This window comes from Ambystoma mexicanum, chromosome 4p, assembly GCF_040938575.1.
Source record: "Ambystoma mexicanum isolate Mex_15411 chromosome 4p, UKY_AmexF1_1, whole genome shotgun sequence".
Classification (NCBI taxonomy): Eukaryota; Metazoa; Chordata; class Amphibia; order Caudata; family Ambystomatidae; genus Ambystoma; species Ambystoma mexicanum.
In genome coordinates, this window is record NC_090927.1 from 814,204,495 (window position 1) to 814,222,762 (window position 18,268).

The 18,268-nt window shown below is 45.3% G+C and overlaps 1 protein-coding gene across 2 annotated transcripts in view; it reads left to right on the top strand.

Moving 5' to 3' along the window:
* Positions 1-18,268, top strand: part of SLC35A1 (solute carrier family 35 member A1) — a 383,699-nt gene that overhangs the window by 262,230 nt on the left and 103,201 nt on the right. For both annotated transcript variants that reach the window (XM_069606380.1, XM_069606381.1), the window contains exon 3: positions 17,667-17,826. In XM_069606380.1, the coding sequence (XP_069462481.1) occupies positions 17,667-17,826 (160 nt within the window). The remainder of the gene's footprint in view (positions 1-17,666; positions 17,827-18,268) is intronic.

Consider the following 18,268-nt stretch of genomic DNA (forward strand, 5'->3'; position numbering starts at 1 on the left):
GTGAGCTCCAGACCAACTATGTCCACTTTAAACCCACTGACACAGCTTATCCCCTGGTGAAGAAAATATTACTTCGTGCAGTGTGGCCCTCAAGGCAGTGAATGCATCCTGTGCGTTCGCCAAACACTCTCATAGTTTGTGGAGGCTGGTTGAGCAGGCAGCAGAACACGTCACTGTTGGCGAAATGAGGGATGGTTTTCTGCGACTTGTGGATAACGGCAAGGAGGTGACGTGCCAAGCACTGCAGTCCGGCTTGGATTTTCCAGATTGTGTAGGCAGGACAAGGATTAGCAACTGTACCTGGAAGGGCAGCCTATCTGCACAGTTTGGGGTTCTCGCCAAATGTCCAGGCGAATGCTGACCATAGCAGCACGTGTTTGGCTCTAGGGCCGACGAGTCCTTGGAAAAGTTCAAGGACTCTAAGCTAACTGCCAAGTTACTGGGCCTGGCTGTGCATCACCCACTTAAACCATTTTTCAGCTTCTCCTCAAGGGGAAGAGGCTATAGGCGGTACCTCCTGCTGGGGAGGAGAGCACAGCTCTAGCAAGCCAAACCAGCCAAAGGCAGAGGCTTTTCCCACACTCTGGACAGGGCAAGGGGTCCTCAAGCGGCCAGTAGACTGCAGCAGCGGCTGCCAACCTGCTGGAGTTCTCCCCACATGTTTCACAGGTTGGAGGGAGGATGTGTGAGCACGTGCCCCAGTGGAAGGGGCTAACCCCCGATGCTTGGGCATTGCAGCCCGTCAGGGTGCCGTCTACCATTTCTAAGCAAACCCCTAGACGGACCAGCTCCCCCTCATCAGCAACTGAAACAGGAGCCCTAGGAAAAACCTAGAGCCCTGTTATTGAACAGTGCCGTGGAAGAGGTGCTGCCCGAGCATAGGAGGTCCGGTTGGTATTCCTGGTATTTCCTGGTACCCAAGAAAGGAGGAGGACTCAGTCTCATTTTGGATTTCAGGGCACTGAACACGTTGCTGAGGAAGGACAAATTTAAAATGGTGATAATGAAAGAAATTCTCCAGGATCTGCAGCTTCAGGACTGGTTGGTGTCACTGGATCTTCAGGACACTTACTTTCATGTGCTGATCCATTGGAGCCACAGCTGTTTCTTAAGATTCGTCATGGGGGACATGCATTACCAATTGAAAGTGCTCCCCTTTGGACTAACCTCTGTGCTTAGGGTCTTCACCAAGCTGATTGCAGTGGTGGCGGTGCACCTCAGGAGATCCGGTGTGATTTGAGGGAGGTCGGCAAGCTAGTATTGACTTGATCGATGACACCTGCTCGCTGCTACACAGGTTGGGCTTCTCCCTAAACTTCCAGAAGTCCCATGTCATGCAAACCCACAAGCTCCAATTCATCAGAGTAGCCCTGGCCACAAGGGTGGGGAAGCCTCCCCTTGAACTCCCTGGAAGAGGGAGGCACTAGTATTAGGCAAATGGTGAAACTCTTCCAGAATCACGACAGCCTGCCAGCGGTTTCCTTCCTCTGCCTTTTAGGTCTCCTGCATTTTTCTGGTGCCAGAGGCCAGACTGCTCATGCGCTCTCTGCAGTGGCTACTCTGGTATCAGCGGTCCCAGTACTTCGATTCCATGAAAGACATCCTCAGTGTATCAGTCATCGGCCAGCGATCTTTCTTAGTGTGCCAACAGAGAGAACATAAGGAAGGGGGAACCCTTGTGGCCCCAGGCGCAAATAGTCACAGATGCGTCATTGAAGGGTTGGGGCGCTCACTGCCTTTGTGAGTGCCCTTTGGTCACTGATGGAAAGCCGGTGGCACATCAACGGGCTGGAGTTGCGGGCGATCAGGACAGCACCGATGGCCTTTGTGCCCTACCTCAAGGGGAAGGATGTCCTGGTTATGACTGACGATACAGTGGCCATGCATTGATGTTGTAAACTCACAGGGGCATTATGCGGGTACCTACACACGTAGTATAGGAATAATCTAATGGGAACTCCCCTGTCTACACCTCCCTTTTTACTTAGGAAGTAAACCAGCTGTACTACCTCTACCAACACTGGATGGCGGAAAATGCATAGCATGTTATTCTGAATAGATACAAGCAGTCGGGAAGCCGTGTTTCCCACCTATTATAGGTATATTATTTTAACAAGTCTGTCTGTATTTATCCACATTTATTTTTTGTTGTGTAGAAAAAGGTCTTAACTAGTATTTTTCTACCCATTAAAATTAAAAAATGTAGTGTCTTTAATTCGCTGCTCGCAGCACTGTGTTCATGTTCATCAAGCTACAAACCATTTTCACCATAAAACAAGTGGCACGCTTTTGATGCTGACTGGAGAAGCATCTCTGAAACCATTTAAAGGTTTTGAAATGGAAAGAAATTCACTTTTAATGTCTCTTCATTGTAAAAGGTGTGCTTGACAACCTGCCGAGCTAAGCAAGAGACCTTAATTTCCAGTGATTTCCTGTGCTTTCATCTGTATTTAGTGTAATACAGAAATTCTTTAAAAACGAAAAGCTGGGAGCCTTAATTATAGGTCCCACCCCTTGTAGTTATAGTGAAACATATGAACCTTTTAACTTTTGCAAACATTCTATTGGTAATAACTTGACTTGCTGGATAGATTTGGCTGATATTCTTTTTAAAAAATGCTTACAATTTCCCCCTCGCTACCAAAACTGCAAAATATGGGGCAAATTTGTCTAACGAGTGAAGACTTATTAAGCGTAGTCGCGTTTTCAGGCAAAAACCCATTTATTTTCTTAAGTTAATAACCTATTACGTAGGCCAAAGAGAAAAACTGTTCCATTGCAGCTGAGCAACTCAGGGCTGATCCATCCCACCACCACATCCATTCCCAGTTCCACGCTGCTGGAGCAGCGCTTCTCCGCAGAATTTATAACCTAAGCCCTGGTGGGCTCGCTACTGCATTGGGATGATTTAATAAGAAAGGAAAAAGAAATCCCTAGTCATCGAGCACACGACGCCATCAGAATTCATATTCTGTGGCGAAAATCGCTGCCCAGTGCACATTGGGGGGGCTGTAATCCAGAAGGTGTTTTACCTTGCCTGAGGCCTTTTTGGCTATTCACTAGTACAGAACCTTAATTCTACAATATGGCCGACTCGCCCTGGGGTTGGGGAGCCACCCATGGCCAGCCTGCTACAGCAACGTGATTGTCTGCCTCTCTCTACATTAACCAATCGGAGGCGCTGGCAGTCTTTAGCTGGCCCCTCTATCGAAGGCCCACATCTAAGAACCCTGTCTGAACCTGTCCAAGCCTTGAGGGACTTGGAGGAACTCCTGTTCCTTTTCCCCCAATTGAAACATGAAGCAACCTCCTGATGCAGCTCGTGCACACACAATCTTGTGCCCTTGGACTTTTACGCTCTCTACACATCGTCAAGTGAGTGATGGCTGAACTCTTCCACTCCCTCCTCCAATAACAGATCGGAACTATATCTGTGCCTTTCTCACTCTGTCTTGCCCCACCTAATCATCCTATTCTTCACTGCATTTTGTGCCCCGTTTGATTTTCAAACCTAGGTGTGTGTGTTTTTTCACATCTTGCACCCAATCATTTTGCATTGCATTTTGTGCCTATCCTGTAACCACTAGGCTGTCTTGAGTTTCGGCTAGAGCTGTGCAGTGCAGCCACCTCTTTCCTTTAACTATCCTTTTCCACTCTGATGGCAATCACCATCTCTCCTATCTTCTGTAACTGCTACACTATCGCCAATGCACACATTACAAATTCTGGACAATTTGAATCTTCAATCTAATTGTTGGCTAGTCACCTTAGACGTGAAAGCACTTTAAACTTCCATAGACCATACTAAAGCATTACAAAGTGTTGACTTTCTATTTCGTGAATTCCCTGCATCCTTTTTTGATCATAATGAAATGGTGAAAGAGCTCCTAACATTTACTTTTAAGAATAATGTTTTTGTATTTAACAATGAGTACTTCATGCAACTCATTGGGGTGGCTATGGGTGCAAGCTTTGCACTAGCACTTGCCAATGCTTTCATGCATTTTTTTGAACAAACAATTGTATTTGCTTGCCCTGTTTTTCTTCCATTCATTCACTTGTGGAAATGTTACATAGATGATGTTATTCTAATTTGGACTGGTACACAAGATTTACTTTCTGAATGTGTTGTCTTCTTGAACAATAATAACTGGGGTTTACAATTTACCTCCACTGCGAGCCAAACACATATTGATTTTTTGGATCTATCAATTGATTTAACCCCTAATGGTTTAGTCACTAAAGCTTATCGTAAATCTACTTCTGTCAATTCAGCATTGCATGCAGAAAGTTGTCATAAAATCATGTAAAGGCTAACATTCCGAAAGGTGAGTTTATCCATGCTAAGCGGAATTGCTCTAATCCCAAGGATTTTGGCAATGAAAGTATCACCATTAAATCATGTGTCCTTGAGAGAGGCTACCATCATAGCTGTCTCGATAAAGCATTAGCTTCAGTACGCCAGCTAAAGAGAGCAGACCTGCTTGTTCCTAAAACTCATGACAAGTCTCCCGTCACTCAGAAAATTAGGTTAATCACGAGGTTCAATTCGGACAGTCACAAGATCCATAATGTGCTGAGGAAACACTGGCACCTGTTACACCTTAATTCTGACATCGTCAACTGGTTAGATCCGACTGCTAGTATAACATTTAGCAAAGGCAAATCGCTCAAAAATAAACTTTGTCCTTCATTTATGAGTATGCCCTCTCCTAAATTGACTTGGCTACATTCAGCTCAGGCCACTGGGTTTCATACATGTGGCTTTTGCAACATGTGTAAATTTACTTTGGAAACATCACAGGTCTCCTTTGGAACTAGAGAAGATCACACAATTTATTCTTTCATCAACTGTAATTCTAAATTTGTTGTGTATTGTATAATGTGTACCTGTGGTCTGAAATATATTAGGAGCACTATACGCCCCTTGAAGATTCGCATCCGTGAGCACTTGGCTACAATTGGTAGTCAAGAGTCCAAATTTCCTTTAGCGAACCACTGGCAAAAAACTTATCAACTAGACTGTAAGGATGACATATGTTTTGTTGGCCTATGCAAAGTGTCCTTACCTCCGAGAGGGGGCAACCTAACCTTGAAATTACGACAATTGTAAGCAAGACTAATCTGTAAATACCGTACTGTCTTTAATGGATTAAATTCGGACCATGAATTTGCTACTTTCCTGTAACAGCAGGCTGTCCCTATTTTTGTCTCTGCCAATTTGGTGCCACTGCCCTCACTGTATGGAATTTTTGTTTATGTGCCTAACCTCTTATTCTTTGGCACACATATTAACATATTTACCCAGGGGGCCATTATTTTAATTATTGTAAATTGGTCTCCTTGTGCAACCTGTACATGTTCTTGCAGCAGCACACTCACAGACAGTATCCCGTCCCTCTTAATTCATGATGTTCCCTCGATTTATTTATCCAAAATTCTCCATTTTGCTTAATGGTACTCTTGATTTTTTTTTTACACGCGTGCAATTCATTTAGTAATTACCCACTTTGCCCTCACTTTCGCTTTCCACCCACTATTTTCGTTTTTTTTTTTTTTTAAATGAAAAAAGAAAATAAAAAAATGTACTTTCCTTTTCTTTCTTTAGTGGCTTTCTATTTCGCATTTTTCTCTCGTTTGTGCACTGAGAATTTTTTAGGCAATTTTAGTTTCATTTAATATCCCTTACTTACCCATTGAATTGCCTTGTATTTTTAGGCAGTTCAAACATGGCGGCTCTATTGGTTCCTTCCTTCTGCCATGTTTTTCTGACCTGATGCATTTATCTAGTCCCTTTTCTAGCTTTGCGACCAGCGCATTGATTTTTTCAGTCTGTCTAAAAAGCCGACCAGGTAAGACGGGTTTACGTGGCCCCCCCGTTCACTTTGAAATTGTAATACAGTGTTATTTCAAATTCGAGACGGAGGTTTAACCTATTCAAGCCCGCTCAGTTTAGCGCTACTAATGGGTACCTCTTTCTGTTTGCGTGCGTTCTTTTTGTTGCATTAACCAGTTGCTTTTCACTACCTGGTAAATATTAACTTAAATTCGTTTCAATCCATTGACACAGTTCGTTGCTTTTCTTCCTTTTCCTTTCCTTTATTTTGCAGCTTTAACCGCAATTGCGAAGCCTTCAGGTACTTTCATTAATTACCCTTTTTTTTCATCCCTCAAATTGCAACAATTTGGCCATTTCTCCATAGATTGATTGTTTCTCTCTCCGCCGCAGAGTACTTTTTGGGCATTGTCCCTTCAGCTTAAATTTCAGGCTCTATCCCTATTAAGGTAATACTGCCTCAGATTAATTGGTGCCTGGTTTATAAGGTGTAAATTTACACTAGATTATTTTTTTGGCATTATTGTTTTTGATTGCGCCGCTGCAGTCATTCCATCGAATAAATTGTAACCCTAGCACAAATTTGTTTTTCTCTCTATTTTGAATATTTCAACATCCACCTCCTAATGGACTTACACCACTTTTGGTATGGCTGTAAATTTATTATGTTTATGATTTTTTCTTTTGTCAAATATGCTTTCGATTTTTGTTTTTGTCTTGCATTAACCCCACTGCAAATTGCCTACATTTAATTTTGGCTCATTTATCCCCTGCTTTTCCCCTGGATGCTATGCCTTTATTTGTCCTGCTTATGCTACTGTATGGTGTCACTATATTATTGAATGTTGCACACTCCATTTTGTTATTGTATCCTATGTTTAATAATAGCCTCAGATGAAGAGCCAGCCGTGAAAGGCTCGAAACGCGTGTTAGGCTGTTGCCTGTACTAAATCTTGGACTTTAAAGGCTGTTCTTTCATACAAATCACTTGGACTCCCGATTTTTATTTTGCTATACTTGGCGCAGTGAAACTGGGACTGGTTTGTGCTGCATTTACACTATCGCCTACCCTCCCTCATGAAGTCTGGAAGAAAAAAGCACAAAAATGACATCCTGAGCACCAACCCTGGCCTACCCAACGCAGTTACCTATGTAAGCGCTACTTCCAGACAGGTCTTCACTGATTTTCTCTTCTCTGTCCCCTCTCCAGCTATCTCTACTCTCTGCCCTTTCACATCCTCTCCCATTAATGGTGGCACCAAGTGGGAAGTCCTCTTGATGGACTTCTCATCATCCTGCTGTATCATTAATGTCTACCACACTGGCACGATCTTTGTTCAGGGCCCTTAACCCAGCCTACTTCTCTTCGACCGCTGCCTGCAATCTCTCATTAACTTCCAACCCTCACCTGCTTCTCCCCCAGCCACTCTCCTTCCACCCCCGCCTCCGACTGGTGTACCACACCCCTGTACTCCTCCTCAAACTTTCAAGGGCAGAGATCTCCTTCACGTGGCCACACGTAACACCCGCTCAGCCAACAAACACTTCACTGACATCTGCCTCCTTCTTGAAGACATTGACTAGACATTCTCGCTCTTACAGAGACATGGTTCAATGCCAGCTCGGCACTGCTTTTGACTCCCTTCTTCCCCAATGGCTACAAGATTATTTCCAAGCCACAACCTAACCGTACTGACGGTGGGGTCGCCTTAATCGTCCCTGAGTAGGTTCCTTCCTCCCTCATACCAACCCAGCATTACTCTTCCTTTGAGACCCTGGTATGCAAGTTGGTCATTTCTTCCTCATCTCTGACCATTGCCATGATTGCCACAAAGCGCTTTGAAACACATTGTGTATAGGCGCTATATAAATAAACTATCATATCTACAGGCCCCCTGGCGCCACCACCCTGTTCCTCTCCGAATGGGCTGATTTCTGCTCCTCTCTCCTCCGCGTCCTCTAAACTCCTTCTCTTGGGCAACTTTAACATACACTTGAAATCCTCTCACAGCATCCACTCTCTTCCTTGTCCTCTGTACCTCTCTCTCCCTCTCCATACTCCCTTCTCGTCCTACCTATACGGCATGACACACTCTTGATGTCCTCATCCACTCTGATCTTCCACTCTTCTCCCCCCAACCCGCAATGATCACCCTTCTCTCCCTGTCAAACCACTCTCTCCTCTTACCTGGATTCCCTCGGCCCTCTGACTGCACCGCCCCAGCCCTGCCAACCTCGTTCACGAGCATCCGTTCGATGAAACGAGTGTCAGCTGCTGCCTTCACAACCACCTTCGTTCCTCCAAATCCCCCCACCCCAGACTCTACCTCTGACTTTGCTCTCAGCAAACTCCATCATTCTTTCCCCAGTCATGAGGATCCGCCTGAAACCTGCCTCCAAGTGTAATACTTGCCACATCTCTGAACTTGCAGCCCTGAAACGCAAGTGCAGAGCTGCGCAACGGAAGTGGCAAACCTCAGGCTTACCCTCTGGCAAACTGGCCTGCCGCCGGCTCCAAAGGCAATACAAAATCTCCATCCATGCCAAGAAAAGGACTCACATTCAGGCACGGATATCTGGTGCATCCAACAACACAGCTGAACTCTTCAAAATCTGCAGAGAACTAGCCAACCCTTCGCAGCCGCTTCCTCTCCTCTTCCATCCCAGGTCCTCTGCAAAGCACTGGCTACGCACTTCACCACAAAAACTCTGGACATCCTGAGCACCCTTGCTACTCTCGCTCTCCCAAACCCTTCCACACTTCCTTGCCTCCTATGGCCTCCCACAGTCTTACCTCCTCCCTCTCCTCCTTCTCCCCTGTCCCACCTAATGAGGTCACCAGAGTTGTGCTCTCTATGAAGGTCTCATCCAAACAGGTTTCCCCTTGCTCCTCCAGAGCCATCAAGGACAACATTGGCTCTCTTGCCCCTGCACTTGCTGATTTCTGCAACCACTCTTTTGTTACTGGTTCTTTCCTGTCTGCCCTCTAGCACTCCCTTGTGCCCCCCCTACCCCCTAAAAAAAACCTTCAGCGACCCTACCTGTCCAGCCATCTACCCCCCTACTTCTATCAGCCCCTTCCTTGGGGAAACTCCTGGAGAGAAGCTGGCCTTCTCCCAATTTACCTCACACACTGAACTTGTTGGCAAGCTCCACGACCATCAATCTGGATTCTGAGCATCCAGAGGCACGGAAACTGCGTTTCTGAATACCTGTGGGAAACTGCTCACATCTCTGGATTCTAACTCTCCAGCTGTCCTCATTCTACTTGATGTCTCCTCTGCCTTTGACAGGGTCAAACCACTCCCATCCTCATAAATCAGCTCCATGATACCCTGGGTATCTTGGAGCGGGCTCTGCAATGGCTGACCTCCTTCCTAACTGACGTTCGTCTGAGGTTATTCTGGGTACCTACTCCTCACCTACCTCCTTCTCCACCTGTGGGATTCCCAGGGCTCCAACCTCTCTCCCTGGCTCTTTAACACTTACCTTGCTCAGCTGGCACTCCCTCCTTTTCCCCCAACCTCCAGTGTTACGCAGATGATGCACAACTCTTTTTTTCAAACGTCCTGCTGACCCTCTTGCATATTCAATCATCCCGGACTGCCTATCTTCCATCAAGTCCTGGTGCACTGCCAACTGTAAAGATGGATTTCTGAACTGACCTGGAGGGCAGAGGTACAGAAGGCCAGCCTATTTTCTTGGAACAGGGTAACCTTCTGGGCAAGCCAGACCAGTCAAGGTAGCATTGGCAGCATTCAATACTAGGTTTTGGGAGGGGTGATAGTGATCGAAAGCCCACAATGAGCACACACAGCAAACACCACTACAGATTACTCTGTCGGGTGTATATATGCAAAATACATATAAATGTATTAAAGGCCTTTTAACGCAAACACAAAGTGAAACTACAGCAATATTAACAATACTAACTCAACGCTAGGGAACGTTGGCCTAAAGGAATATTTATCAAGTAAAGATCCACAAGCTGTAACAGAAGAGGGTCACAGTGCAAATATACTTTAGGCAATTCTTCAAGAGTCTCAACCCTAACTAATAGGCAGTCCAATCCCTACGAAGTGTGGAGCCTTGTGCTCAAAAGTACATTCAGCACTGCAGTGCTCGATTTGTGCGTTAAAATACAAAACGGGTCTCTTCAAGGGGCTGTAGTGTCTCGGGAAGGGGGGGTAAGGCGATAAAGAATAGAGTTCCACTATTTGACGTGGGTCTTCACAAGGGTGTAGGGCTATTTCCAGGAATCGGGAATAGGATGGTAGCTCATACTATCCTAACAAAGGTGAGTGGCTCTTGGGGGACAGTCGTGCATAAGTCTATGGATGCACCAGGGGCCACTGGTAAGGGTTGCAAGTATTCACTAACCCTCGACGCAGTTTCATCTGACAAGTCCAGTTTGCTTGCAGGTTCGCATCCAGCAGTTGTGCGTCTCTCCAGCTTTCATGGGCTGTGTTGCGGGACCTCAGACCGTAGCGGAACAGTGGCGATTTCTCTGCTCCTGGGGAAAGGATCTGGCCAGTTCCACTGCAGCTTGTCTTAGTGCACAGGGTTGCACAGCAGCAAGGCACCCATGAAGCTTGTCACCACAGTGGGGCAACTCTGTTACCGCAGAGGCTCTGGTTGAGGCGGACTCTCCTAATTCCAGACCTAGGAATGCTAGGTGTATGAAACTCCGCGGGGCAGTGCCTTCTACCAAGAGTTTACGGTTTCCAAAGTCTTGGATCGAAACTCAAGACATCGGCGGTTCCAAGGCAAATGTCCCGTACAAGCTGGTCAGTTCACTTGGTGGTCCAGGAACACTTCCGAAGGGGCTTGTTTGCAGGTTAAGCAGGAGGTGCAGAGTAGTTAGTCCCACTACTCCAATGGGTCAAAGCACCCTTGCAGGCCTTCTGTGATCAATGAGAAACAGGTGGTCCGATGGGGCAACAGCAGGGACAGGATGCCAAACCTTCCAGCGGGTCACCGGCAGTTCCACAGATCTGTTTCTTTGGTTCAGGATACTTGGCTCCTTTACTAAGTTTGTTGTGAACTCAGAAGATCGACCTGGAATGGGTGTAGAGTGCCTTCTCTTATCCAAAGTCTCCTTCACGCCAAAACGAAGAGAAACCAATGGGAGATCTGCTCACATTCAGCCATCCCAGACGTGGTCCAATCACAGACCATGGTGGTCCCAGTCATCCCAGCACACCAGACATCCTGGCACCAAGGATTTGTATTGGAACGAGACCGCTCCAGCCCACATCCTGAGCGCACACACACACAGGACATGCAGAAGCCAGCGAAAGCTTCGGTTTGCGCAGGGGTCTGCATGAGCAAATAAGGGACGTTCTGGGTCTGCTCGACCTGGGGAAGGCTAAGGGACAAAAGGACAGAACAAAGGACATCGTGGCATGGCGATTTTAGGCGCTGGCCACACACTCCTGGGCCAAACGCGGTAATCGCGGTTTGGACCATTTGAAAAGAGTCAAAAATGCTTTAAAGGTAACTGCTGCCACCAGCTCTGTCCTGGACACGCTTGTACATTCACCAAAAATCCTTCAAGGGTGTTAAAAATGAAAGCGCACTGTACTGGAAGGTGCACTGATAAAATGCTGCCAAGAAATGGCAACAAAGTGAAAGACTAAGGGAAACAAAGTCTCTCTGTACTGACAGTTGGAAGGGCACGTCATTTTCCCCTTTAAAAGCCCAGTGCAGTACAGCAGAAGGCTGGGCTCCACTGATAAAAGTCAGGCTAGGATGGTCAGACAAAATGTAAAAGTTGGGGCGGCGGGCGGGTTCACAACTGGAGGGAAAATTACCCATAAATTCAAATATTTCCTAACACCAAAGATTGCTGCCTCAATGCCAATGAGAACCCTGCTCCCTCTCTTCCCCTCACTCTGGCCATTTTCTATGATCTCTCCCCTCCCCCTTCCCCCTTCATTTGAAGCCAGAAACCTGGGAGTTATCTTCAACTCCTTTTTCCTTCCTCCCTCACATTCAGGACATTGCCAAGAAGTCCAACTTTCAACTCTTCGTTCTTAAAGGAATTCTCACTTTCCCAGAGAATCTCAATGTTACCAGAGCTCTGGTGCTCTGGCTAGACTAATAGCCTTCTCTTGAATCTACCCTCCTCCTCTCTAAATCCCCTCCAGCTAATCCGGAATAGGGCAGCAAGACTTATCTTTGTCCTCAAGCCTAAGGACCGCATATCTCCTGACCCAAAAACTCTTCATTGGCTCCTGGTCGATGCAAGGATCAAGTTCAAATCTTTCTGCATCATCCATAAGGCTGTCCGGGGCTGGGGACCACGCCATCTGCAACTTGCTCTTAATAAATGCTCTCCCTCTAGACCACTACATTCCTCTGGTGCCAACTCCATATCAAGTGTTTCACTAAACAGAGGGCCTGTGGCCAAGCTCTTTCCTCCGCTGGCTCCCTCTTATGGAATAGCCAGCCATTCCTCTTGAGCTGGACCTCCTCAAATTCCAGAAGCTCCTCAAGATGTTCCTTTTCGCTTCCTCCTTCCCTCCTCTGCTAATATCAGTCGCTGTTGGTTGGGGACCAGGGCCCTTATTTGTCTGTCTGGGCCATAGCCTGCCACATCCAATCACCTCAGCCTACTCACAGCACCTGCCTTGGCAGTTACTGGCCTTCGCCACTATAGGCCTGCACTTACCCTTTTATTGTATTTTATATTTTACAGATGAAAGTTCCCTAGCACTTCCTACACTCTGCTCGCTCATGGGCACTCTAGCACTTACCCCCTTCTCCCTTGTCCGTTCTCCTCTCCCTGCACTTGCACGCTCTGAAAGCTCACAAGGCATAGTAGGTTCATCTTTATCCTCCAGTGTATTATTTTCTACCCCATGTTCCCTCGCTGTTGCCAAGTGGGTGATTTGAAACACAATTTTACTTGTTGTATAAGCACCTAATAAATGCACAATAAATAAAATAAATAAAACGTTCATCAAATCAACAAAACAAAGCCTACGCCCACACATTACTCCAGTTGAGGTAGGGTGGGATGAAGGAGGGAATAAGGTATGAAAGGGGTAGATCAAAAGATGAGTCAAGAAAGACAAGACCCTAGAAAACTGAGCATCAGTTATGTATTTAAGGAGTTGGGCGCAGAGTGAAAAAATTGCTGCCTCGATCTGTGCCTAATCAGAAACAAGATGCGCACAATATGGTGCAGATGTTTTTTTAACTCTGTTCAGTAGTTTCTTAAAGGTTTGATAGAGGAAGGTGTGCCTCAGGTAAAAAGAAAACTCTCCCATGATGCACTGCAGAACTGAGACTTTTCAGAAATGAAAAGCACCTTTTTACAAAAAAAAGTATTTCCATGCAAGACGTCCCTGAGATGATACGAAGGAACAAAAAAAAGTGTTGCTGGTAAAATAGCTCAGTGGGTTGAGAACTCGCTGCTGCAATCTTGTGTGTGATCTGTAGGTCGCAGGTTCGAATACTGGCAAGGTCAACTCAACCTTTCATCTTTCCGAGGTGGAGTAAATGACTACCAATTTCGATTGGGTAATAATTGTATATAAAAATGTTCTATGGATAAAAGCGCTACATCAATGACAAGTTATTATTTCTAAAAATGATATTTGCGGGCGGAAAAGGGGAAGTTTCACCTCTGGGGCATGGGGGCGGGAAAGCGGAAGTTTCACCTCCAGGGTATGGGGTGAAGGAGGGGTAATGAAAGTGGACCAAATGGTAAGTTTGGCACTTTGGGGGCTGGCTATAGAGGCCTTGTTTAGTCAGACCATTGCTGTCTTACCTCGGGCATCTAGCTGGATTCCCCCATGTAAAAGACAAGATTACCATGCTAACGGAAGTGCATCACAGGAAGAAACCAGGGGAAACTATATTAGGAGAGAGGCTGGCACATTTTGACTTCAATGGTGAGATGGGGAGATGCACAAAGTAGGGAAGGCAGCATATGTGAGTTACAAAGAGATTTCGTTTCGGGGTGTTTTGGTCTTTCTGCGAGATTAACAACACATTGGGTCCCCACGAAAATCATTTCCATAGTAATGTACTGCAAGCACATTGGTTCCTGTGGGAATTACCACAGAAAGATCTTGTGGAAATGAAAGAAAAGACATTTAAAAAAATAAAATACTGCTCAGCCTTTTACCCTAATGGGTCACAATCTTATACCATCATTGGTGTAGAGGTGCAATTTCCCACAGCCAGAGTGCCCTAATGGGTGGGGAAGTAATACCAGTGGGCCATGGTTTTTTGTCCTAATAATTGCAAAGTGGCAGAGGTCATGGGCGAAGGCTGTGAACTCAAGCCAAAGACCTTCGCCAGTGGGACGGGGTCATTTACTACACTAACAGCTGTGACATGATTCTTATCACCTCTACCTAACGGAGCCTTTGCTTCCCCCCAATGACCGTGTGCTTGACCTCCCCACTGCCCCAGTAGGGAGTGTGCTGGACCCCTCTCAAACTCTTGCAAAGTGCATTTTTTTTTTTTATCAAGAGAAATAAGTAATAAATAAGCATTGCCACTATTACAACTACACATAGCAAACTCAATGTGAAAAAGGTTATGAAGGATCATTTTCATAGCCATTTTCATAGCCTATATGTCTACTCAAGATGTGAGTCGACCATCCCAAAAACATAATAGCTTCTTAAAAGCAATTGCATGCTCATCAATTCTCACTAAATCGCACCTTGAAATGAACTGCCTTCTCAATACCTCTCCTCTTTCCCAATGCGATATGATATTAAAAAAAGGGTAAAACTGACTCTCATACTCACTGTCCTCTGATAGTAGGGAATTGAGAACTGAAGGCTGGATGCCTGGAGCCTGGGCCTGGAGGGAGGCGTGTTGCATGTACAATCCAGCAAAATCCAAAAGTATGAAATCCATTTGCAAAAATCATTATGGTCTTCTAGCAAAGCCTTACAAATATTTAGTGTCAACTGGAATTGACCATGATGTAAACATACGCCAAATCTGAATAAAGTAGGTACATGGGTAGTGAGCTGATTGTCATGGGTAGGATTGCTTCCCTATGCAGCTCAATCAAAAATAGTAGTCCTCTCAAAAAGCAAAAAGAAAAGCTTCTGGAGCCCAAAATTCAATTTCATTGCTTCACAATCCAAGCAGAAGAAAGGAGCAGATCAGTCGCTCCTCTGTCCATAAGCCATAATGCCGAGAGTATTTCAGACCTGCTTCTGGTTCTCGAGCTCTGCACTCCTACCCAACAGCGTTTTCCAGGATCGCTTGAACAGCACTGATTGCCCCTCAGAGAAACTGGCTTTTATAGCTTCTAGCACGTTTGTTTAGGTACGTTTTATTTTCTACATTCGCCAGAGTGTTTTTTTTTTTATCACTAAGCGACGCAGGGTTGTTTATTTCCAAGGCCATCGGTCAAAAATCTCCCTCTGTCTGGAAGCCACGTTAATCTTCCCATGTAGTCTATGTTAGTCTTTATTTAAGAGGTAGTTATTGTTTACTAGAACATTGGGTTCTATATACATAAACAAAAATAACTATTGACGTGCATCCCACACTAGTGGATTACATCCCAGCAGCTATGCTACTCGCAAAGGACCATGTGTGAAGGCATCATGAATGAGACGCAGACAACGAGTTAGAAGTTTGAAGTGTGAACCTTTTATTAACTAAAAAGAGGGCTGAGAAAATGCCTAACTTGCCCTAAACTAAGGTGGGATTTCCCTACCTAAATAAAACGAATGATGGTCTGTGTCAGGAAGTCCAAAGCAAATGTCTGTGTCCAAAACCTATACTTGCTCTTACTCCTAACGGAATGCAATGTGTAAGGATGTCAGCATCAAATTAGAAGTGTTCCAAATAATAGTTCAGAGCTTCTTCCAGCTCTTTAGTGGAAAAGGGTTATCCCTTCCGCATTATTTAAATACTTCACGTTAAAACAAAGTGGTTCTCTTCCCCTAACTTTCAAATCTTCCAATGTTTCAAAACAACACAATTCCTCAGGATAGTTAATGTTCCAACATTACACTGTTCCTTGGGATATTTCCGCAGCTTTCCGAGTTTGGTTACTAGGCACCACTTTATAAAGTTCAGTTTAGTAATCGCAGGTCACATAGGTTTCCTCCGTTCAATCCGTCTCAATTCATGTAGGCTTCCTTCAATCACTGTGGCCTTTCCTTAGGTGGATGTATTCGTCTAGGCACAGTTGTCGGACCACACAGTCGACCCATCACAGGTCACACAAAAAACAACTTACTTGGTTCTGTTTCATAGGTTTCTTGCCACAGTGTCAGCTTCCCAATAAGGCTTGACTCTCTATACTTTCAACTGCCTTTGAAGCTTATTATCATAGTTTACCATTCACTTTTCCAGTAGCTTTCACCTGCAAAACCAACATAGGCTTCCCAGTACACTTTCCTGCTAGGAAACACTGTTACTGTTATAGTTCAGGTTGCACAGACTACCATGAGCTTCTGTGTACACACTCCTGCTAGAAAACGTATTCTCTTGCAGACCAGTTTTGCGACTATTTTAGTTCTCTTGCTTAATAATTCATTGCTTGATTCTTGAACTCTTAACAATGTTAGCTTAATTGATTCTTAGTGTTGGCATATTTGACTCTTGGTAATGTTTGCTTTCAATTCACTTTTTCCTTGTATTCTCATAGCGTCATAGCTGCCCATCCACCATGTCCGGGGCTCCCTTCTCACCCAAGCGGACACACTGGCCTCCTTGCAGTCAGATTTCTTCTTTCTGCGACCTTCCGGAGACTCGTCTCCATTCACGGTCTCCTCATTCTGGTTCCCTCTGGCGTTTGGCATTCTCCACGGTTCCTTGCTTCCCTGCTGCTTACTGTGGAGCACTGGTCAGCTGCACTCAGCAGTCCTGCATCAGCGAGCGTTCAGGAGCCTCTCCAATGCTCCCGGTTCCTTCGCTCTGCCGCACTGCTTTCTCTGCCTTAGACTGCCAACGAGCCCCTCTCGCTCGCTGGACTGGATCATGCTCCATAAACCTCCCAGCGTCTCGGGTAGGTACATTCTCGCCGCCAGAGCTTCTGCCCTAAAACTCTCTGCGCTTGTCGCGTTTCCCCCTGATACCTGTTAGCTGAGCCTGTTTTAAAGTTCCCGGCTTCATGATAATGAGCTCAACAACTAGACCGCTCATGTTTCTTCCAGTATTTCTTCTGTTTCAATGGTGGCTTCCTGGTCGCAGTGCCGAAGTGGGGTAGAGAAGGTTGTCTAGAAAAATAGGCAAGGGATTGATAATACCCTACAAAGACCTGGGGAATATTAGGCTCATTGGAAAAGGGAAATGGGGCATAACATGTCACACCCAAGGGTGCTTCATCCCCACTTCCCAAGTCTCCTTCACCCAGGTGATCCTCCCTCGCATATCCACCCACAGGGTCAGGATCCAAATGCGACAGCCTTTCCCTGGCCACCTGGGAGGAGGAAATGTTGGGGGGAAAGAAGTGAGGACGCCCTCAGATTCCTCACACTCGGTGTTCCAATAGAAGTGATTAGCCTGGTTTGAATCCCAGAAATGCATAGTAAATTGCAACAACTATTCATAATTGTTGCCATTTGCTCAATTATGAGTGCATTTTACTACTGACATGCTATTGTGCAAAATGACTTAAACGGCTTGAGATAATTCACAATCTCCTGTTCGATTAGAATTTACAGCATCCTGAAGCCATGGCCAGTGGACTATTGTGCAAAGCGGCATTGTTTCAAGAAGAGTCAATCTGTTTGCATCTATTGTTGCTTTGAAACAGAATAATGTATATCTTGTTATGTTTTTGAAATGTTATCTTTGTTTTGTGTTTTTATTTGTATTGCACATTTTTGTTTTACAGAGAAACAGGGAGTCTTGGTAGACTAATGTCATCTCTAAAAGAACATACATTGGGAAGCCCAAAAGAAATGCTGAAATTGAGTGTTCCGTCTTTGGTCTATGCTGTCCAGAACAACATGGCTTTCCTGGCTTTGAGTAACTTGGATGCAGCCATTTACCAGGTGGGCTGTACCATTATGATAGTGGCTTATTAGAAACCAATGATGAGATTTTTGTGTTTCCTTTTACTATATAGCCATATTTTTTGACATCTGCTTCTCATATTTCTATAAAGCTAGTATTCTTAGCTAAATCATTGATGGCCGAATTCACCTACTCTCCAAAAACAGAAATATCCATCCCTTCACATCTTACTTTGCCTTTACTCATATCACCTTGTTCAGGTTTCTGAGACCCAGGGAGGAAATGCATACCTTTCAAATAGAGAGTAAGTGGTGAGTTTCTGTTGTACAAGGATTGGTCTTTCCACTGACCCACCATCATAGGTGGTAGACTCCCAAACAGTTCTTTGGACTCCAGATCAATAAAGATAACGCTACTTGAGCGTGACAGGGAATCTTTTTTTATAAAGGGGGCTAGAAGTGTAAAGCCCTAAGGGAGCAG